Source organism: Schistocerca americana, chromosome 4 (assembly GCF_021461395.2).
Source record: "Schistocerca americana isolate TAMUIC-IGC-003095 chromosome 4, iqSchAmer2.1, whole genome shotgun sequence".
NCBI lineage: Eukaryota > Metazoa > Arthropoda > Insecta > Orthoptera > Acrididae > Schistocerca > Schistocerca americana.
In genome coordinates this window covers 274,543,998-274,569,063 of record NC_060122.1, presented here as the reverse complement: position 1 = coordinate 274,569,063, position 25,066 = coordinate 274,543,998, and the positions used below count along the sequence as shown (strand labels likewise).

The window sequence follows — 25,066 nt, the reverse complement described above, 5'->3', positions numbered from 1 at the left end:
ACACAAGGAGCAGGGCAGTTAACACCATGAGTGCCAGGAGCATCACTAAGACCAAGCCTGAGATACACCACAAGAGGAAATATCAGGAATTTCAATGCAAGCATAGCATAAAGATGGTACACAAACTGACAAAAAGATAGAACTACTCACAGCGTAGGGAGTTTGAGGAATACCACAGAACTGTGGAAAATTACAATTCAATGACAGGTTCGCTGAAATAATCGGCACTGGTGGCTGTGATTCAGCATGACATATCATTAAAAAAAAAAAAATTGATGGCACATGTAGGATATGCCGTCAAGAGATATCAAACCTTCTATAGAGAGAATCTATTGAGACACACAAGCTTGGCAACAGCTCTGCAAAGAAAGAGGACTTGCTGATAAAAGCAAGAAACCACACCAGCAACTGGCAGGAAAGTACCTACAGTCAATGATGCTGCGGCTACGTGTAACCGATGAGTACAAAATCAATTCCAGTCTGCTACCTGTAGGGTAGAATGAATATTTAAATACTGCCACAGTGTAAAATTCTCTCTCTAAATATCGCCAGACATTTGCCATGCTTCATGCTGCTACAATACCACTGCATGATATGGTGAGACACTGATCTGCAATGCAAATGTGTGGGCATAAATTTTAGGTAAATATTTTAAATTTTCTGTATACTAAGTACAAACACATACAAGAGGCCTCAGTGAAATGAAATTTGGCAAGTGCAGACTTTGTAAGTGGAAATTTGAAGGGGAATATAAGATACAAAAGGTGATAGCGTAATGCAATCTTAAGTTATTTGTGGACAGCTTAATGGGTTAACATTAAAAAAGAAACAAATAACTTATATGAAGGCTCAAGTGCACTTAATTCAATGATTTGAACACTAAAACTATGACACCTTTCTCGAACATGCTGTTAAAGAATTCAGAGGTCAACATGAAAATCAATTACAATTGTCAACTATTAGTTTCTTATGGTATATGAATGGAATCTAAGAGTGAACTATCTCAAAGATCATGTCTATCAAAGAAATGTGCCTGCACTCAAATTCAGAAATGGTGCTAATTTGCTCATAAAATATTCACACAAGATGTCTAGTTAATGAATGGTTCTTATAAATGGCTTTAATTACCCATAAACCTATACCTCCAGCTTTCAAGTTCACATAAATAACAAATAAAAAGTCTGTTTTGGAAATAGGTTCAATTATGTTACTTTGAACGTCTACTCCTGTTGCTGACTAGCTAGAATATGCCTTTTCTACAAGACACCCCCAGTACAGAGGAAATGAAAGAAGAGAGAATATGTGTAAGAGTAAAATCTGAAGTACTTTTGCCGAAGATACAAGAAAGCTAATATGGAATTGGATCTGGTTACATTGGCCTTTAAGAGTACTGTATGACATACTGACAACATCTTTCGTATTTTTGGAAATTGATAACTGAAATAAAGTATTAACCACAGCGTAAAAGATCACATTCAGTTGGAATACAAAAATGAAAACATGAGCTCATATTGTTCTCCAATGTAGTGTAAACTAATATCGTAATATCAAAAGTGGGCATCTAAACTGTTTGCAACAATTGTGAAACTTAGTCCAATATAAAATTTCCAATTTGTATTACATTTAACAAGAAGTTTTACAAAGTGTTTTGTAGCATTATCAAATTATGTACATAGTCAAAAGATCAGGTAACTGCTAGCTGTTTGCTAAAACAGAGTTTCAGGTTGTCAGCCATAAATGGAGTGGGAAATACAAATACCTCTTATTATGAGTACATATGGGAATTCTTGAAAGTCAAACACACATGTTATGAATAAAATCTGTTCACAGACACTCCGTATTAAAGTTGTGCAGTGTTAGCAACAAATAATCTTGTTAATACACTACTCCAGTTTCCACCTGGAGATGAAAGTATAGAATGAAATTCTTTAGCGATAGAGCAAGCAATATTATAAATAAATAAATAAATAAAATAAAACTGTACTACTTGTAAATGCATTGTCTAGGAAGCAACATCACAAAACTTTTGAAGTATAGTTTTGAAAGTCTCCTGCCAGTTATCTTCCATGTAGTGTCTGTGCAAAACATTTTTAAACTACACTCATTAAACAACAAATAAATAAATACAACATTTGCTAAAGCAATCATTGCACACATACTTGATGATGAATATATATATATATATATATATATATATAAACAAACAAGGAAACAAATTTTTGGAACAGTAGGTACAATAAAACTTCACACACAACAACAAATTATAAGTGACTAAGATTATGAGTCAGTACCATTTACAAAATATATCACAGTCAACAGTCATATAGTAACAATAATTATATATTAAGATATCAGGCCAGCTTGATTTTCATTTTGGATGCTGGTATTAACAAAGCCATCTGTTTGTTCTTCAGAAGTCAGTGAACTGTATGGTGGTGCCGCACCTGAAATGACAATCAAGTGCTTTTGTCAGAACAGGTGTTTTTCTTTTCTTTTTTTTTGTGTAATTAATCACTACCTTGGTAACACTATCTCAATATAGAACAACATGAGTGACAACTTACTAATACTGATACCAAATGAGTAAAATAAATAAAATGCTCTCTGCCTCCAGAAAAAAATAGCAAATCTGATGAATCAATACCATATGGAAACGACGTATAATTCCATTGAATAGGCTTACCAGATCAATAGCAAATACGAGAGAAAGCAATAACTTTATGAGGGAATATATTACTAAGAATTCAAACTGGATGAATTGTATTGTGGACCTTTTAAATTCATGATATTAGCTACAAGAACAACAGACAACTGCTGTGACTTAAAAACAGTAAATTACCATATTTACTCGAATCTAAGCCACACTTTTTTTCTGGTTTTTGTAAACCAAAAAACTGCCTGCGCCTTAGAATCGAGTGCAAAGTAAGCGGAAGTTCTGAAAAACGTTGGTAGGTGCCACTACAATTAACTTCTGCCGTTGAATATATGTAGCGCTACACAGGCATGCTTTGCAGCACAAAGATAAATACTGGCCCCAAAACCTCTGCGTCAGCATATAAAATAAAAAAAAGGTGGAAAACGAGCTTTTTTTCTCCGCCCCGAGTTTCGACCACTGCATTTTCATACATTATCCAACGAAGTAAATACAAATTCCGTATTGTTCATCATAGAATGTAGCAGCATTTCAATGTACTATGAAAATCCGACTGGCAAGACTGTTTGGGATATTTGTCAATATGGCCAACTCTACGTTCTGAATTTTTTCTTACCTGTGATAAGAGATGGTTGCTAATAGGAACTTTTATGAATTGTGAATCACATGCAGTATTCTCTTCATCATAAGAATAATATAAATATAAACATTTTGCCATGTATTCTTTCGTGTTTGCTGCTATCTCATTTAAATCCTGTCTGCCTAATAAACTACGAAACTAGAGTGAGACAACAGCAAATGCGGAAGAATATACATATCGTGTCATGTTTATATTTGTATTATTCTTATGCCTAATAGTGATACAGCCAGAAATGAAGCATGGCAATTGATTAGATTTTTAAATCTAAGATGACTAATTTCTGTGCAGAATGTAATGTACTAAAGAGGCGTCTGCAAAGATTTTCAAACGGAGAAAAATTTTCGCTAAACTCTCATTCAGAACATCATCTATCATACGCAGTCTATTATTTGGTTCTTGTTGATCATTATCAAAGAAAGCAGCAGTGTAAGTAACAACAAATAGCAGTCTCTTGCCATTGTTTCACTAATGAGACAATTCCTCTTTTTTTTTTTCTTTTTTTAAGTGGCGGTAGCGTGCACAAAAGCAAGCTATGCCGCGAGCAGTGACAGGTCGCAAACAATCATTATCAGAATGCAACAAACAATGCGTGACACACTACAGTAATGCATTTTCAGCTTAGAGCGACGTAAACACCTATAACAGCACTTAACAGATCAAAGAAAAATAAGCAATCAATTCAAACCAGACGAAGCACGTGAAAAAGGAAGGGTACCCGTATAAATATGGACGGAGTGCCTGACGCATAGCAATGGCTCCCTGGTAAAGCTTACGACTCGAACCAAACTACTGTAGCTGTATCGTCATTCATTTGACCTAAATTGTGTCTCATATTACAATGGCCCAACTTTGTTTCGATTTGGAGGAGTGGCCTAAAACTTCTCTCTCCCCTTGAATTTCGAGTCTCATTTTTCAGGTGCGGCTTAGATTCGAGTGCGGCTTAAGATTCGAGTAAATACGGTACTCCAGTTAGCATATAAAGGCAACACCATGGGGAATTAACAACCTTCAACTTCTCGATAAACTGAAGCAACAACAACTAGGCTCCACAAATATTGAAGAAAGCTGAAAAAAGAATCTTGTTTCTGCAAGACAATGCTGCTCCTCACAAGGTGGCCATCATGCACAAAAAACTGGCAGATGCTCACTTTTAAATCCTAAAACATCCACCCCACTCACTTGACTTGGCCCCCTCAGACTATGATGTTTCCCAAAACTCAAGAAACATCAAAGGCAGATGATTTCTGAACATTGAGGAAGCCTGAAAAGCTGCTGACGAGTGGTTTACAGCAGCATCAACTTTTTTTTTCTTCAATTTTTTTAATAGACCGGTTAAAGGATCTGGAACAAAGATGCCTAAATTTTTTGAGCACAAGGGGGACTATGCTGAATAAATAAACTTCTTCAAATTCAAAATAGCATTTTTTTCTTTATAAAATCAAAAATTTATCAGCATCCCTCATGTTTCTGATCAGAAGTGGACAGTAGCTAGTTATTTAAGTGTTTTTTAGTAGTGTTATATATTTTTGGTGTACGAGTTTGCATACTTTTCAGTTTTTTGCATTGAGTGAGTTCAATTTCCTGGGTGGGTATAATGTTATCTATGGTTCAGACAATACCTGATTAATGATGGATAGGAACAGCACCTGTTATGTGCAGATATTGGGGAAATTGGCCACTGTCTGTGAACAGCCAGAGGCTGTGTTTACCATGGTTGATAGGCTTCACATTGCTGTCCTGGGCTACAGCAGTGTTGGGGCATCCAAGACTAATGCTTTGGCACCTCTGTAGCCTGTAGCGTCACCTGGGACCCCGGATGGTGACTGGCAAACAGTGGCAGGGTCATGAATCTCTGGGCAGAGTGTAAAAGTGTGAATCGGCTGCATGGCTGTCCCCGTACATCTTAAAATCAGGTTTGATGTAGAGCTGCTGCTGAAACTATGCTGGAACCAGCATGAAATGCCTCACCTGTTGGGACTGTGGCTGATATCCCCGAGAAGTCCAGATAAGTGATGAGGGTGGGATTGCTTGTCAGTGAGAGCTCCAACGTTAGGCGGGAGATGCAGCCCCTCACGAAAATAGTATGCAGGTCGGAAATGAAGGCCAACGCCCAGTTTGCCTGCCAAGGGGTCTCAATCAAAATGTGAAGGATGCTCTGCTAACAGTGACTAGGCACATTTGGTGCACTTTGCTGCAAACTGTGGCTCATCTAGGCACAAATGATGCACGAGGTCTGTTGCCTGAGTTCAGAGGCCATTCCCAGTTCCTAAGTGCTGCTGGCTGATTTGGTGAACAGCTAGCAACAACCACAGGATGGACACAGAACTATTGTTTTGCAGAACCATTCCCAGAACCTATTGTGGTCATCTGGTTTGGAGCAGAGTGGAAGTATAAAATATAGACTCAGACGATTCTTTGACTATCAGATACAAATTCCTCAACCTCCACTAGTAGCTGGAGGAATTTAGGGTTCCCCTTCTTGGTCAGGCATAAGCTACACACAGCAGCTATTAGGGTACTGGAGTACATGAATAGGCCCTATAAGATGACTTCCAAATTCAGACAGAGTAGCATTTGTCAAAGCAGATTGGAGAATGAAAATGATAATATAGTATTACTGAGTCGCAGATAGGCACAACAACAAGACTGCCACAATACACGTGCACCCGCACCTGCACGCACCCACACCCGCAAGTGCACAGTGGAAGTATAAAATATAGATTCAGACAATTCTTTGTGCACGCGTGCACACACAAATGCAGTCTCAGGCAACTGAAACCACACTGCCAATTGCCTGAGACTGCAGTTGTGTATGTGAGTTGCATTTGTGTGAGATAGCAGTATGATTCTACACAGAGTATGTGAAAGAACTTTCCCCTCTTTTAGCAGCAGTGTATCATAGGTCTCTGGAGGAGCAAAGTATTCCTGATGATTGAAAAAAAAGCATGTTGTTCCATTTTTCAAGAAGGGTCGTCATAAGGACACTCAAAATTATAGGCCTATATCTCCAACGTTGGTTATTTGAAGAATTTTCCAACAAGTTTTATGCTCATATATTATGACACATGGAGGTCCAAAAACCTCCTCTCCAGGAACTAACATGTGTTCTGAATATAACACTCAAGTGAAACCCAGCTCAATTTGTTAGTCCACAAAATCCAGCAGATACAACACCCATGTTGATGCCGTGTTCCTTGACTTCTGTAAGGCATTTTATACAGCCCTGCACTGCTGCCTAATGAACAAAATATGAGTCTATGGGATATCAAATTGCATGTGTGATTGGACTGAAGACTTTCTAGCAAACGGAAAACAGCATGTCATTCTGAACAGAGAGGAAGCTTCAGTCATAAAAGGAATTTTGAGGTGCCCCAAGTGAGCATTATAGGACCATTACTTCTCACAATACAAATAAAAGGCATAGTAGATAATGTCTGAAGATCCACGAGGCTTTACACGCATAATGCTGTAGTATATAGACAAGTCATGACAGTAGAAAATTGTAGCAAATGTAGGAAGACCTGCAAAGGGTCAATGCTCTGTGGAGGGAATGACAACTGACCTTAAATATAAACAAATTTAATGTATTGCAAACACATAGGAAGAAAGACCCTTTACTGTACAATTACACATTTTCAGAACAATGACTGGAACCAGGTGCTTCCACAAAATATTTTGGAACTACTTTAACATCTAAGAGCTACTAGAAATGGAACAAACACATACATCTGTATCACGAGTAAGGCAGATGGCAGAAGATTCAAAGTCCTCAAGAAATGCAGTCCATCAATCGAGGAAGTAGCTTGCAAAACTCTCTCTCAACCGATATGTGAATATCGCTCATGGGTATGGGACCTGCACCAGATAGGACTGATATAGGAAATAGAGAAGATCCAAAGAAGAGTACCATATCTAGTTACAGGTTCTCATAGTAAGCACGAAAGAATCACAGGGATGATCAACCACCTCCAATGGCAGACACTGCAAGATACTCGTTCTGCATCATTGTGTGGTTTATTGTTGAAGTTCCAGGAGTACGTTCCTAGAAGAGTCAACAAATATATTGCTTCCTTTTACATATATCTTGCGAAAAGAACATGAGGAAAAAATTAGAGATAGATGAGCCCACTTTGAGGCTTCCCAGCAATCTTTCTTCCCACAAACTATTCGGGACTGTAACATGAAAGTGGGGAAGTGACAATGGCACAGAGAGTACCCTGTGTAACAGATTTGTTGAGTATGGGTGGGGATTTAGATGCAGAATTGTGCACATTCAATAGAAGACTCCCAAATTAGTTTAGTCCAATAATCATTTTATCAAAATGTATTAATGGGGTCGGTGAAACAGGAACAATAACTAATAATCTGGCAGCAGCTGAGTAGCACTAATGCATGGGCGAAGCAGATAGCATGGGGCATGGTGGTATGTGAGTCACTGCTGAAGCATTGGTTATTCTTTATGTTTTACTGTTCCTGTTAATACACATTGATAAAACTAATATTGCACCAGACTAATTCAGGACTGCTCTATCAAATGGGGATATACAATTCCTCTTTAAAACACGTTTTATGTATAATAGGAAACAAACTGACACACTCTGCTGAGAGTAAGTGTTACATAAAATGTGATGAGCCGTATTTGTTTGGACTGATGCCATCTACACACTGCAAAAACAAAATTGCCAATTTTTCTTGAAACACCAGAGAAAATGTGCATAGTGACTTAGGAGAGAGACCCTATGCATACAATTATTATACAAAGATGAATACAATAAATAGCCACTATTTTTTCTGACAAGTGTCAACCCTTATTTTAAATTCTGTTTTTAAATTACTTATGATGACATTGGCTGCATGTTAGTGATGGGCGCATAAATAAAAAAAATTAAATACCGTATTTACTCGAATCTAAGCTGCACTTTTTTCCGGTTTTTGTCATCCAAAAACCTGCCTGCGGCTTAGAATCAAGTGCAAAGTAAGCGGAAGTTCTGAAAAATGTTGGTAAGTGCCGCCACAATTAACTTCTGCCGTCGAATTATGTAGCGCTACACAGGCATGCTTTGCAGGCACAAAGATAAATACTAGCGACAAAACATCTGCGTCAGTAAATTAAAAAAAAGGTGGAAGACGAGCTTTTTTTTCTCCGCTCCGAGTTTCGACCACTGCATTTTCATACATTATCCAACGAAGTAAATACAAATTCCGTATTGTTCATCATAGAATGTAGCAGCATTTCAATGTACTACGAAAATCCGACTGGCAAGACTGTTTGGGATATTTGTCAATATGGCCAACTCTACGTACTGAATTTTTTCCTACCTGTGACAAGAAATCGTTGCTAATAAGAATTTTTATGAATTATGAATCACATGCAGTATTCTCTTCACGAAAAGAATAATACGAATATAAACATTTTGCCATGTATTCTTTCATGTTTGCTGCTATCTCATTTAAATCCTGTCTGCCTAATAAACTACGAAACTAGAAGGAGACAACAGCAAACGTGGAATAATATACATATCATGTCATGTTTATATTCGTATTATTCTTATGCCTAACAGCGATACAGTCAGAAATGAAGCATGGCAATTGACAAGATTTTTAAATCTAAGATGACTAATTTCTGTGCAGAATGTAATGTACTAAAGAGGCGCCTGCAAAGATTTTCAAATGGCGAAAAATTTTTGCTAAACTCTCGCATCTTCTATCATACGCAGTCTATTATTTGGTTCTTGTTGACCATTATCAAAGAAAGCAGCAGTGTAAGTAACAACAAATAGCGGTCTCTTGCCATTGTTTCACTAATAAGACGCGACCGGCAATGGGCCGTAAACACTCATTATCAGAATGCGACAAACAATGCATGACAGTACAGTAATGCATTTTCAGCTTAGAGTGATGGTTCAAATGGCTCTGAGCACTATGGGACTCAACTGCTGAGGTCATTAGTCCCCTAGAACTTAGAACTACTTAAACCTAACTAACCTAAGGACATCACAAACATCCATGCCCGAGGCAGGATTCGAACCTGCGACCGTAGCGGTCTTGCGGTTCCAGACTGCAGCGCCTTTAACCGCACGGCCACTTCGGCCGGCGCTTAGAGTGACATAAACACCTATAACAATCAGATAAAAGAAAAATAAGCAATCAATTCAAACCAGACGAAGCACTTGAGAAAGGAATGGTACCCATATAAATAAGGACGGAGCACCTGACGCATAGCAATGGCTACATGGTAAAGCTTAACTGCTACACTTAAGACTCGAACCAAACTACTGTAGCTGTATCGTCATTCATTCGACCTAAATTGTGTCTCATATTACAGTGGACCAACTTTGTTTTGATTTGGAGGTGCGGCCTAAAACTTTTCTCTCCTCTTGAATTTCGAGTGTCAAATTTCAGGTGCGGCTTAGATTCAGGAAATTTTTTTTTCCCTTGATTTCGAGTCTCATTTTTCAGGTGCAGCTTAGATTCGAGTAAATACGGTACTCCAGTTAGCATATAAAGGCAACACCATGGGGGATTAACAAACTTCAAATAAATTATAAAGTTTTAAAAGTTTTTGGAAAGAACACATAATGAACAAATATAGTAACAGCTGTTTGCAGCACATATGCTCATTTTACCTCTGCCTGACCTGATTTATCCACTGAAAATTCACTCCTATGTACTCAAATCGTGATTTTTTTTTTTTTTTTTTTATTGGATCAGCAGAAAGCGATATGTGGATGGAGTGTACCACCTCCATCTTCTTAATCTTTGCTAATAATATTCTGTCCATTCCATTCACAAGAAGACTGATCCTGCTCCCTGCAGTTTCTATGTTCTTGCTCATTTGTACTGGTTATGTCACTGACCTGGATTATATGCCTGTGTTGGCATGTGCCAACTGAGTGACATTCTTATTCTCCATTTGAAACTCACTGATATTATTGTGGAACATTTCCCTCATTTTCTTATCTAGCAGAAACTGAAATAAATCTGGTGATAAAACAACATCCTAGCCTCTGTTCAACGATGTTACCAAAGCTATCCCCAAGATTCACTTTTTCCACTTTTTTACACAGATGTAGTAGTAGCTAGATTCATTACAACAACAAAAATAATCAGTTTTTGAAAACGTAATATAAGTGGATAGATAAAAGATCTACTCATCTCCTGCCACCAGTTGGTGAGTAGATTTTTACTTATCCAATTACGTTATAACTTCTCAGATATTTTGAATTGGGTCAGACAGTTCAGTGGGCCCTCTTGATGAATAATCATAATCACCTTTAATCTTGCCAAAGGCCCACAAATTTTTGTCGAGTTTGCATGACATTTTGGTGAGTTATCCAATATGATAGATGCTACACATTGTGGATAATTGTTTCCAGAAACCACAATGAGTTTTACTGATACTTTCTTCCTTCACAGATTGCATTTTATAAAATATACAGTTGGGCATCATCTTATAGTGGGTTTCGACAAGAGCTGTTCCTCAATAGTAAGTGCAGTCCATTTTACTGTCATCTTTGTAAATCACGTAATTACACCGTTTTTCCTGTTCAATAATTGTCTATTAAATGAGCATCTGTTCTCAGTCTTGAATAACCAATTACTCGTAATGACATCAACAAATATACATATTTTAACCTTCTTGATGACTAGTCTTTCTTATAATAATATTATCTACAAATTTAACAATGATATATTTTTAGATGTCTGTGACACTTATTCCAAAATTAGTACTTGTGTATTTCTCAGTATGCAGTTTAAATAGCTTTTTAATTGTACACATCTGCAATAGCAAAAGTATGAAAAAATCTTGCAACTCTTGACTATACAAAAAAAGTATGTTACCAAAATTACATAAGAACCAACAAAAAAAAGATATGTAATAAGAACACTCATAGCAATAATATCAGTAGAAACAGTGACAAAATTTTGTTCCAGCAGTGGTCACTGTTTAACTTACCATCCTTTCTTCTCCCTATCTGGAATGGCATCAAGGTCACTAAAGCAACAACACCAAATAAAGCTGCACCACCACACACATATGTCATTACATCTCGGTAGTAGCCAACACACAGTGTGCCACATTTCCTGAAACAAATTATATTTTTTTCTATCTGGTAGTTTCCTTAAAAACACTCAAAACAACCAAGTTCATTTAAGACATAAAATACATTAAAACTGTAGGACTACACTTTTAACCCAGACATCAAAATAGGAAACATTTACATCAATGTAATTTTCTAATATTATTCCAGTCAGTAGACTCCATCTGCAAATGTGTAAAATGTGATTTCTTATTCTCATTACATACAGTGTAAAGATCATCCAAGCTATGATTCACAAAGGTTTGCAAAATCAAATACTACAGTATAAAGTTATTTATTGCTATCTAAATGTCTTCTAGCCTCAAATTCCTAGGTGGAAACCAAGGAGGGGCGTGTGGTATGGAGGGGGTGCTGTATCGTAAGTTTTATCATTCCTGAACCATCTTTGTGGTTAACTGTACAGTTCTGACAATAAAAAGGACATTTTCTATCTTTTTCAGCCCTTGCACTCTTTCACCCAGCTGATGATGCCATTCATTGTTATATCCTCTGAACGCTGATAAAAAACAAACACCTGTTTTGCATCTCGGCGAACATTGTCCAGAGGCCTTTCCAGCAGACCTAAGTGTCCTTGCCTTTTGTTACAGAATTACTTCTACCACTGCTTTGATTACTATTAAGTTTCCACCGTGAAGAGGTACTAACTCTTCTGATCTACAGTACAAGCCAGTACACAAATTATGTTATTTTTTAGCATGTTTACTGAGCAGGCACAAAAATGCTCTTATTTACACATACATGGAATGTTCCAGCAAATTGCAGTGTTCCATAAATAATCAAGTCCCAGAAATTACCAATAATAGATAAATGCAAATGATGGGAATCCAATCAGTGATCCATATATTGTTATCCAGTGACTGAAACCACTACACCACAGAATTACATATAGTATATGGCAATACTGCAACAGAGGTCTTCTCCCACTTGAAGGAATCTGGTTGTGTCACAAACAACATTCTGAGAAGAACGTTACGTTTCCAGATACATGGTTCAGTACATGCCTGATTTACGAGGGCGGTTCAGAAAGTAACCTCCGATTGGTCACAGTGCGGGTTGTGGGGGGAGTAGCGACGCCATCTGTGCGTTCACGCACTCAACAGGTCAGTCGGCATCAAGCCGTGGTCGAGTGAACGTCGTACCTGCGCTAGTTTAGTTTTTGTGGCAGTTTGAAATGTGTGCTGCAATAGAAAACCCCGCCAAATGTGAAGTGCGTGCTGTCATAAGGTTTTTTACAGCCAAAGGATATTCTGCAGCAGCTATTCATCGTGAGCTTTGTGCCGTGTACGGGCCAAGAGTTATGAGTGAAGGAGTTGTCCGTGAATGGGTACGTTTATTTAAAAGTGGACGAGAAAACGTTCATGATGAAGAGAGGAGTGGTAGACCATCATTGGTGACTGACGAACTCGTTCAGACAGTTGATGCAAAAGTTTGTGAAAATCGACGTTTCTCAATGTCGGAGCTGTCTACTGGTTTTCCACAGATTTCTAAGACTCTCTTGTACGAGATAGTGATAGCAAGATTGGGTTACCATAAGTTCTGTGCACGATGGGTGCCCAAAATTCTTACCGACCACCACAAAACTCAAAGAATGGCCTCTGCATTAGACTTTCTGTCACGTTATGAGGACGAAGAAGAACCATTGTTAAACCGAATCGTGACCGGTGACGAAACCTGGATTAAGTACGTGAACCCTGAGACAAAAGAACAATCAAAGATGTGGGCACATTCAAATTCGCCTACCAAACCAAGAAAAGCCTCGCAAGATTTTTCTGCCAGAAAACTGATGGCAACGGTGTTTTGGGATGCCAAAGGGGTGTTGTTGGTTGAATTCATGGAACGTGGTACGACCATTAATCAAGACGTGTACTGTGAAACAATAAAAAAGTTACGACGGGCTATACAGAACAAACGCCGTGGTATGCTGACTTCCGGTATGGTTTTTTTGCACGATAACGCCCGTCCTCACTCTGCTCGCAGAACAACGGCCCTTCTTGAGTCCTTCAAGTGGGACGTTATCAACCATCTACCTTACAGCCCAGACCTGGCGCCAAGTGATTATCACCTCTTCATGCATTTGAAGAAATGGCTCGGGTCACAGCGGTTTGATGACGACGAAGAGCTCAAAGATGCGGTCACAGGCTGGCTCCAGGCACAAGCGGGTGATTTTTATGCAGAAGGAATTTCAAAGCTTGTGAAGAGATACGATAAGTGCCTCAATCGCTATGGAGACTATGTAGAAAAATAGTGCAAAGATGTAGTTGTAAGATGTATATATTAAAATATTTTTATTTAACTTGGTGTATTTTTTAAAATCAACCGGAGGTTACTTTCTGAACGGCCCTCGTAGCTCATGGAAGGGACAGAATGTGGAAAATTAAGATATAGCTACCCCGCCCCCCGCTGCCCTCCAATACTAAATTGGTGATCCCCCTCGATGTCTCAGAACACGTCCTACCAACCGATCCCTTCTTCTTGTTAAGTTGGGTCACAAATTTCTCTTCTGCCGAATTCTATTCAATACCTCCTCATTAGTTATGTGATCTACCCATCTAATCTTCAGCATTCTTCTGTAGCACCACATTTCAAAAGCTTCTATTCTCTTCTTGTCTAAACTATTTATCGTCCATGTTTCACTTCCATACTTGGCTACACTACATACAAATACTTTCAGGAACGTCTTCCTGACACTTAAACCTATACTCGATGTTAACAAATTTCTCTTCTTCAGAAACGCTTTCTTGCCATTGCCAGTCTACATTTTATATCCTCTCTACTTCGACCATCATCAGTTATTTTGCTCCCCAAATAGCAAAACTCCTTTGCTACTTTAAGCATCTCATTTCTTAATCTAATTCCCGCAGCATCACTCAATTTAATTCAACTATATTCCATTATCCTCGTTTTGCTTTTGTTGATGTTCATCTTATATCCTCCTTTCAATACAGTGTCCATTCCGTTCAGCTGCTCTTCCAGGTCCTTTGCTGTCTCTGACAGAATTACAAATATCATCGGCGAACCTCAAAGTTTTTATTTCTCCTCCATGTATTTTAATTCCTACTCTGATTTTTTCTTTTGTTTCCTTTATTGCTTGTTCAATATACAGATTGAATCACATAGGGGATAGGCTACAACCCTGTCTCACTCCCTTCCCAACCACTGCTTCCCTTTCATGCCCTTCGATTCTTACAACTGCCACCTGATTTCTGTAAAAATTGTAAATAGTCTTTCGCTCCCTATATTTGACCCCTGCCACTCTCAGAATTTGAAAGAGAGTATTCCAGTCAACATTGTCAAACGCTTTCTCCAAGTCTACAAATGCTAGAAACGTAGGTTTGCCTTTCCTGCCACAAGCTTTAAACAGTCTAATCTATCCACTTTCACAGATGACGATGAAATGATGAGGACAACAGAAACACCCAGTCCCCAGGCAGAAAAAATCTCCAACCTGGACGGGGATTGAACCCAGGACCCCATGATCCAGAGGCAGCAATGCTAGCCACTAGACCATAAGCTGCAGACAGAAGGTAGTTAGCAATCTTTGCATCGGACACCTATTTTATTGAGAAATAACCGATTGTTTCTACAATTGCAACTTATACTACTGATTACATCATTACTGTACAATGGGGACAGTAATAGACATTTTATTCTTCACTTATGAACACTAGATATTATTACAATATCTGCCAAGAAGTTTTTGATCAATTTGTAGATCTAGTTAGGTTATATCAAAGGAACATGTTTGCCTTTAAAAGTATTCAATATGGTACCAAATCAGAAGCTTTTCAAAATTTTGGAAATGCTGAAACAATCAGGTTTCCTCCATTAATGGTACTGATGATAATGGGTGTGAAGAGCGAGAGTTGGGTTTCGTTAGATCAAAGTTTTTGGAGCCCTGCCTGATTTCCATTGACATTATTTGTTTCAGGCAGGTTATCACATTTGAAGTCAGAATGTGTTCCAGTATTCTGTTACACAACCGGGTGTGAGTAATATATGATGATAGTAGTTCTATGACTATGTATACATCCTTTTAGTACATAGGAATGACTTTTTTTCTTTTCCAAGCATTGAGACAATATTTCTGCTCCAACAGATTTGTGGTTTATTACTGTCAATATTCAAGCTAAATCACACACAGCCTGCAAAGTCTAGGATGTTACTGAGCAGTTGTGTTCAAGCTGTTTTTCAACACTACTAGTACAGCCTACTTTGTCACATGTTCCCATTACATAGATGTTTTTCTACAGCTTGGTGGATCATTCATATAAACTTTAACCACAAACCCTCTAAATGTTCCAGATGTAATCAAAACTGATTCTAGTTTTGCTTAACAGATGAGATAACCCACTTATTAATTTTACTGAACATACAGGATTTTTTGCTGATTTTTTCCTACCCCTTTACACTTCCCTGCTACAACTGTTCACCACCATGGATCTTATTCTGTATGTGAACATCCTCAAGGAGATTGGGTTGGCCTGTAAGTTTAGAATGATTTGAGCATGATTATGGTCCTACACTCCCTCTGAGGAATTTTAGAGGAATTTTTTATAACTACTTCACAGGAAGTTCTCTCTCATCCACTACTCCTGAAGTAGTTATTTTCCCAGTCAGCTGTGGTGTGTGGCTAATATATCCAACTATCAGAGCATGACTTGGAAACACAATACTACTGAACAGAGTGAACGGTTACTTCTGTAGAAGGGTCTGTTGCTTGATATAAGAATTTACTAACAACTTTTATTCCACTCATGATGGCTTTCCTTGCCTAAACCATTTTACACGAAGACTCATTTTCTGCACAATCTGATTTCAGATTCTTGGTTGCTGCTACTTCTCATCACATGGAGACTGTTTTCAGTACACACGTACATTTGCATCAAAGATCTCTTAGCTATTGAATTCCAGTGTTCAACTCTCAGAAACCATAATGAAAACCCTAGCACTTTTTGTGAATGTTTTAGCAGTTAATAACTATCCCTTCAATATTTTAATCTACTTAAATTTCTTGAGGTGTGGTGTGAATATTTTAGAGCCTTTCTCTGTATCAAAATTTATACTGACTAGGCGGAGTGAGTGACTGAGTGAGAGTGAATGTACAAGATGTGTTCAAAAAGTAAGATGACTATATTTTTATGAAAAAAATATTTATTTATTCAACAATATTCATGTTGTCCCCTTCAAAGTAATCCCCCTCAAATACAATACACTTGTGCCAACACTTCTTCCAATCCTCAAAGCACTTCTCATAAGCACTTTTTGGTACAGCCTTGAGTACTTCCAACAATGCAGTTTTTATTTCCTCAATCTTTGGAAATCTTCATCCTTTCATAGATAAGTTCAGTTTTGGGAACAGGAAACAGTCACAGAGGGCCAAATTTGGTGAATATGGTGGCTGAGGCATGATTGCTGTGTTACTTTTGGCCAAAAAATCTCTCACAAACAATGATGAATCAGCAGGTGCATTGTCCTGATGCAAAAGCCATGAATTATTTTTCCACAATTCCAGATGTTTTTTGCATATTGCTTCTCTCAAACGGAGCATAACATCAAGGTCATATTCCTTATTGACTGTATGACCTTGAGACAAAAATTCATGATTCACTATGCCACAGCAATTGAAAAAAAAAAACAGTGAGCAAAACTTTGACACCTTCCTCCGACCTTGAGTACATATAAACAAAGCTTGCACAGGAACTAAAGAAGAACTACTACCAGCTACTACTTCACTAAAATGGAAAGCACGATAACAAATTACACCTCTATGCACAAAACTCTCACTGCCACTGCTCTCACTTATGCCTCCACATCCAGCAAACACAACAGTTAACCAACCATTACGGCTACCAGGTGGAGTAGCACCAGGTCTGACTTACAGAAAAATCAAATATACAACCTAAAAACACACATGGTCCGTCAATAACAGCATGAGAAGTGATGCCTTTAACTTTATTTTTAGCTGTGATAACAGCAGTCTTCAACTCAATGTTGTCTATTACCTTGTACACAGTCATGCTCAAGCGCCGACGACAATGATAGCGACGCCCCATTGTGAGATGTTCTATGCTGTTGGATGTGTAAAACTCCCAGCCGGAGTCACGGTGGTATCAGCTCAGCTATGCTATTTATAGCCCAGTAACAGCCTTATCTAACTGCAACTACCTGCTGTTGCGCAACCAGAAGTGAATTTTTCTCTGTCAGAGGTGCAGTAATACTAGGGCCTGTGCCACACCTGGCCTCACCAGAAACTAAGTCCCACTACTTTAACAGCTTCTTTAAGCAGTTGCCTCACTTAACCAAGAACGACTAACTGTGACGAACAGTTGCAGCTCCCACAAAACACACACACACACACACACACACACACTTGTATACCACGTGTCTCTCCTAAAAAGAGCCATCAGGCACATTTTATACAGTGTTTTGGCAGATATTTGCAGTTCCGTTTTTGCACTGTGTAGCTGGAGTAAGCCCATACAATTACTACTCATCACATCTTTCATGCAATGCGTAGTGTCAACAAAAAGTGTTGGTTTGTTTCCCCTCTACAAACAAAATTACTTTTAAATCTGAGTTGTGTGTGTCCATTTGATACAACACTCCCAAATTGGTCTAGTCTGATGTTTGTTTTATCGTTATGTATTAATGGGGATGTGGTATCAGCTACTATGTGGCCAGCAGCACTTTCAAATATGTACACCACCAGTTGCACTGTCGCATTTCCTACAGCCACCACGGCAGTACGAGGGCGCTGCCACAAGCAATTACACTGGTGACAATGACATGCACAAGCATAACCTCTCTGGAGGTCCAGTGATGGAAGTACTTAAGTTCGAACATTCACACACAGAGCCCCATTTTGTCTGTTTGGCTGTTGAATAACATTTACAGACTTTCATGTACAACAGGGCTCATGATCTACTGAGTAGTTATTGCATTAAAGAAAGAATGATTTGTAAATCTCATCATATAGTGGAGATTCTGAGTTGCAGATAGGCACAATAATTTAATAATTTTTAGTGATTACAGCACCTCAAATTGTTGTTGTGGTCTTCAATCCTGAGACTGGTTTGATGCAGCTCTCCATGCTACTCTATCCTGTGCAAGCTTCTGCATCTCCCAGTACTTACTGCAACCTACATCCTTCCGAATCTGCTTAGTGTATTGATCTCTTGGTCTCCCTCTATGATTTTTACCCTCCACGCTGCCCTCCAATGCTAAATTTGTGATACCTTGATGCCTCAAAAAATGTCCTACCAACCGATCCCTTCTTCTAGTCAAGTTGTGCCACAAACTTCTCTTCTCCCCAATCCTATTCAATACCTCCTCATTCGTTACGTGATCTACCCACCTTATCTTCAGCATTCTTCTGTAGCACCACATTTCGAAAGCTTCTATTCTCTTCTTGTCCAAACTGGTTATTGTCCATGTTTCACTTCCATACATGGCTACACTCCATACAAATACTTTCAGAAACGACTTCCTGACACTTAAATCTATACTCGATGTTAACAAATTTTTCTTCTTCAGAAACGATTTCCTTGCCATTGCCAGTCTACATTTTATATCCTCTCTACTTCGACCATTATCAGTTATTTTACCCCCTCAATAGCAAAACTCCTTTACTACTTTAAGCGTCTCATTTCCTAATCTAATCCCCTCAGCATCACCAGATTTAATTTGACTACATTCCATTATCCTCGTTTTGCTTTTGTTGATGTTCATCTTATATCCTCCTTTCAAGACACACCTCAAATTAAAGAACTTTTTAATTGAACTGTGCTGGGAGCAGTAAGAGTAGGGAATGTTATTGTTATCTTAAATAGTGCTTGTCGGACAAGGGTGACGACTTATTATGGACGGACCTAACTGACCAACCAAAGTGCAGTCTTCTCAAATAAATTGCTATAGGAGAGTACCACGTGTATACTGTGACTTTTTCTGTAAATATGAACTGTTTTTCTGTGTAAATAGAAAATTAACTTCCCCACTGTAACTGTAGATGCTAATCTTGTTCTGTGTGCTAGTAAGTTTTTATAATTGATAAACTGGTCCCTTTCTTGATCTATAAGTAATGAATAAATGATGTATGTATGTATGTCTCTCTCTCTCTCTCTCTCTCTCTCTCTCTCTCTGTGTGTGTGTGTGTGTGTGTGTGTGTGTGTGTGTGTGAATGCAGTCTAAATTGTGGTGGTGTTGGTGTGTACATTTTTGACAGAACATTTTTGAGTTAACACCATTCCATGCTCACTTAGATTTTCAGCTTCACAGTGATCAAGAATGATGCCACTGAGGAAGAGACAATGAAAACTGGGTCACTATCACTAAACATCGATGGCAGTGTTTGCTCCAAGATTGGCTCAGAGATGCACAACAATAAGAGAATGTTTAAAAACTGTGTCTGCAATTTTAAAAAATCCTTGCCTATCATAAAATTCTCAAACTCCAGACATTGGTGCAAATGCAGACAGCACTAAAAAACCAGGACTCTCCAGGCTAATCCCGGACATATAGTAGGCCAAATCCTGCACATGGTTCTCCTTACCATCACTTCCTACCAGTTTTCCAAGTGGACCACTTTCTCCATAAGTTCAAATTTCCAACAATAAATAGAACCCTTCCCTCCTGCAGGATGCAGAAAGCTTTCACACTGCTTCAGATACACTGTCAGTTTCACACAACACTTCATACTTGCTGGTCAAAGAAATGGGTATAACTTCATTCTCTCCTCATATTCTGCTTCCCCTGAACAGAATGTGTAGTCCTGAAACAAGCCAGCTACAGTCAAAAGGACAAACACTTTACACGACAGTCTTTTCTTTAGAGAAGACTTTAGGAAAAGATGGTAATGCCTCAGATAATGGGTTCCTTTCCTAATAAATAACCCAACATATTCACTTGCAATGGTTTCCAATTTTTGGATCACAGTAGTCTGCAACCATGCACAAATTACAGCCTGGAAAAATCTTGTGCAGTGTGGTTCCATTTTAATTACGATCATGATAGAGTGCCTAGCAGAATATTAAAGTACTGTGCTGCACATGTTAGCCCTGCATCTAGCCACATTTGTATTTTTTTCCTTTAGGAGTGGTCAGTTTCCTGAACAATTAAAAGTACTCTGCAGTAAAACCACTTTATAAAAAGGGAGAATGGGATAATGTAGATAATTTTAGACCAGTTTCTATGACATCAGTGTTTGCTAAGGTTATTGAAAACACTATGTATGTAAGGATAATTGATCAATTTATATCACACAATTTGCTATCAAATTTACAGTTCGGCTTTAGAAGTTGTTAACAACTGAAAATGCTATCTTTTCTCTGTGAGGTACTGGATGGGTTAAACAAAAGGTTTCAAATGTTAGGCATATTTTTTGACTTAACTAAGGCATCTGATTGTGTTGATTACAAAATATTGCTCCAGAAGTTGGACCATTATGGAATACAGGGGAGTTGCTCACAACTGGTTCACCTCTTACTTTAGCAACAGACAGCAGAGGATCGTTATTCACCGTATTGAGAATGGCTGTGATGTGGGGTCCGAGTGGGGTACAGTCAAGTGGGAGGGGGGGGAGGGGAGGGGGGGGGGAGTGTCCCAGGGATCAGTGTTGGGGCCACTCCTGTTCCTTATTTGCATAAATGATATGCCCTCTAGTATTACGGGTAACTCTAAAATATTTGTTTGCTGATGACACTAGCTTGGTTGGATGCAACATTGGCTCGGTTTCAAATAGTGCAGTTCATGACCTAAGTTTATGGCTTGTAGAAAATAAACTAACACTAAATCACAGTAGGACTCAGTTTTTACAGTTTCTAATACACAATTCAACAAAACCTGACATTCTAATTTCACAGAACAAGCATATGATTAGTGAAACCGAACAGTTCAAATTTCTAGGTGCTCAAATATATAGTAAACTGACGTGGAAAGCACACATTCAGGATCTTGTTCAAAGACTTAGTGGTGCAATTTTTACTATTCGAATGGTATCTGGAGTAAGTGATCATTCAACGTGAAAGTTAGTCTACTTTGCTTATTTTCATTCTTTTATGTCATTCGGTATTATATTTTGGGGTAACTCTTTCCATTGTAAAAGAATATTTTTGGCTAAGAAACGGGCAGTTCGGGCAATAAGTGGTGTAAGTTCATGAACCTCTTGTCGACCCCTGTTCACTAGTCGGGTATTTTGACATTGCCCTCTCAGTATATATACTCCTTACTGCCATTTCTTGTTAACAATGTTAGCTTATTCCCAAAAATAAGCAGCTTTCACTCAGTTAAAACTCAGCAGAAATCAAACCTGCATTTGGATCAGACTTCCTTAACTCTTGTGCAGAAAGAGATGTGCAGTATACTGCTACATCCATTATCAGTAAGCTACCACAAGATTCAAAAATCTTAACAGCAATCCACATGCTTTCAAATCTAAACTGAAGAGTTTCCTCATGTGTCACTCCTCCTATTCTGTCAAGGAGTTCCTTGAAAAATTAAGCTGATTCTTGTTGTATTGGTGATTGCATTTACTTAAACTTATGATGACTTTTTTGGGGTTAATTAACATTGTATTTTTAGGTGTTATTACTTTTCTGTTGTAATTTCCTGTGCTGACACGTTCCATGAAAATGGAGATTTGCTCCTCAATTTGGTCCTACAGAACTAGACGTGTAAATAAATAAAATAATCAGCAAATATATACTCTAAAGTTATATTGCATAAGGAGACTCGTGTAAAAAAGCCGACTGATAAAACCAGTTTATAGCTACAGAAACAGAAGAAGAAGAAGAAGAAGATTATTATTATTAATTATTTTTATTATTATTATTATTAAGTAGTTGAGTAACTTGCACTGAATGGAGAGATGTTTCCGGGAAACAAGTTACAAACATTACGCAAACTTTAGTTGTACACGACATCCATACTCTGAACTTTATGTAAAATATTTCACACATTTTGCAGTTGAGATCCAACAGTGCTAAAATATTTAAAAAATATAATACAAATCATATAAATATGCACTAACATTAAGGAAAAACAATTTTTGAGGCAATATATCACTACAATGAATATTAAAACATACAAATGTATCAAAGGTGTTGATTTAATGTGAAATGTATTGTTACTTCATACTCAAATTAACAAAACCACATGTAAGCATGAAATTTGGCTATGCATTTTATCTATCTATTTTATAATCATGAGTGTTGACGACATGACTTCCTGCTCATTCTTTACAATTTCTGCAATCAGTATTTCATGTCAGGCAGTAGCCCTGAAATAAAATGGTTTCTCACTTACACTACTACCTGTCAGATTTCTTTCTGGGTTTCTTTTCTGTTCAGCAAACATGTAAAGTTTTCAGTATTATTAAGGAACAAAAAAAAAATTACTGATAAATTTAAAAATGTTTTCAACACTAAAGATAACGCTGGGAAAAGTGCATTGCATGTAATGAATAATATTCTGAACTTTATTAAAGGTGCTTTAAGTCTCATCAAGTGTAACTATGATGATTTGTGTTCCTTGTCAGCCAAGTTGCACTAGTCACTTACAGCAAACCCATGGGATGGTTACTGTTATAAATAATAATATTCTAATCATATTGCATGAAAACGATCATGAAATCACATTTTTCATATCGAGTTGTTAGCAAACTACTAGTGACAGAGAGAAAATTGTAATTTATGAAAAGAAACACTTACAATGCCTGTATTATAGTTACAGCAACTCCATTTGACAATTTGTCAGTGAAACTCATTGCCCCATATACAAATGCACCACTTTCAGTATTATGCCCAATAAAGTCAGCTGTGATACCAAGACTTGTCACCAACATTATGGAACCTCCAGCACCTGCAGTCAAAAAGAAAAAAAGAATGTGGCTAACCAACAATATTTTATGAGACAAACTGACACAAATGATCAGATGTTAACAGTAAATTGTGCAGTCCACATAAACAGCATACGCTAACTACACAAACATCAATGAATGATTTTCTATGACACTGACATACAGACTACCAAAATTCATTACATCTTTTACATCTGTATAGGTACAAAATACCACCGGAATTCTAAAAGTTTAAATATTAAACATCAGCTGCTAACTGTATGTTGTTAACTATGATCAGTTGTGATTAGGAATTATTAACCATAACTCTCAGTACTGCCACAGAAAACTTGGGACACTGCTCCCTATCTGCTTAAGAAACAGTGGGAAACTAGAGTAGAGTTCAAGGACAGATAACAGCTCAAACTATGTGACAGACAAAGTAATACTGAGGATAACAACAGCAGGCACAGTGCAACAATGAGGCATCAACATAGTATGGAAAGCCTGGCTCACCAACAGCACCTTCAGGTAAGTAGCTGTTTTCAGCCTCCTGGCTTCAGTCCATCAGCATGTCTCATAACTCATTCTGTTGTCAAAATACTGTGCATGTCCAATACGATAACAAGAACAATTTTCTGTCAATAAACAAACTGATTATCAAGCACAACACATAGTGCAACAAGCTGCAAGTATTGGCACTTGTTGGCACAAAATGATGCCAGCCACTTGGGTGCTGTGGCTGTCCTCAGCTCCTTTTGGCACATGCGGGGTACAGGATAAACTGTCTATTTATAGCATCACACCTGGGTTGATTGCGGTCCTCTGCTTAGAAGCAGACCGGGAAGTCTAAACCAGAGGCTCAGATGACTCCGCGATGGTATCTGATGCAAATTTCTCGAACTCTGCTATCAGGTGGAGAACTGTAGGGTTCCCCTTAATACGTCCTGCATACACTACACACATAAAGCAGCTACTAGGTTAGCAGAGTACATGTAGTGTGCACTCTTTTTTAAGTTTAGAGAAACCCCTCTTAGGACCTTAGTCTAACTGCCTGTTAAAATCAAAGTTACACCGGCCACAATGTTCTCAGAGAAAGCTTGTCCTCACAAGCCAGATGCAGAAAAGGTTGATAAGATATTAATAAACAGCAGATACATCAATGGAAATGTCCCAGAATTAGTATCACTTATTGAAGGTTATAATGCTCTGACAGTATTAGGATCAGAAAACTGGTTGTACCTAAAGTGAATAGCAATGAAGTCCTAAGTTCCGAATGAAATATTTATGGTAAGGATAGGTTAGTCACCAATTGTACTGAGGTGTTTGACACTTAAATTCATGCTGATTAAATTCACAATCAGGATCCATAACAGCCTTGCTAGATATCATCAAGTAAAGAACTTGGTAATATCTAGCAAGGCTGTTCTGGATCCTGAATGTGAATTAATCAGGGTGAAGTTAAGCATCAAAGGTCAGTCAAAATGGTAATCTGATGCTTTTATAGACCACCTAGTTCAGCATCTCAGAGATAACTTACAGATTATTGTTCATGATTTTCCTCATCATGCTGCTGTAATGGGTGTGACTTCAATTTCCCAGGTATAGATTGGGAGAGTCGCGCTATCAAAACTGGTGCCAGAGACAGGGAGTTATCTGACAGTATTCCAAATACCTTGTCTAAAAATTACTTTGAGCAGATGGTTAGAGAGTCAAATAGAACAAACAAACCTGAACTTATTGAATCAGTTAATGTAGAGGACGATATCAGTGACCTTCAGACTGTGATACCAACCATGACTGGGTTACTCAAGGAATATTGAGGAAGGTACGAAAATATT

The 25,066-nt window shown here is 38.0% G+C and overlaps 1 protein-coding gene across 4 annotated transcripts in view; it reads right to left on the bottom strand.

Annotated features, from left to right (window-relative positions):
- Positions 1-2,002: 2,002 nt before the first annotated feature.
- The window catches only part of LOC124612727 (major facilitator superfamily domain-containing protein 12-like), a 61,158-nt gene continuing 38,094 nt past the window's right edge, over positions 2,003-25,066 (bottom strand). For all 4 annotated transcript variants that reach the window (XM_047141096.1, XM_047141095.1, XM_047141097.1 and 1 more), the window contains exons 9-11: positions 23,098-23,248; positions 11,251-11,378; positions 2,003-2,444 (exon numbers count right to left, since the gene is read on the bottom strand). In XM_047141096.1, the coding sequence (XP_046997052.1) occupies positions 2,344-2,444; positions 11,251-11,378; positions 23,098-23,248 (380 nt within the window). In that variant the 3' untranslated portion in view covers positions 2,003-2,343. The remainder of the gene's footprint in view (positions 2,445-11,250; positions 11,379-23,097; positions 23,249-25,066) is intronic.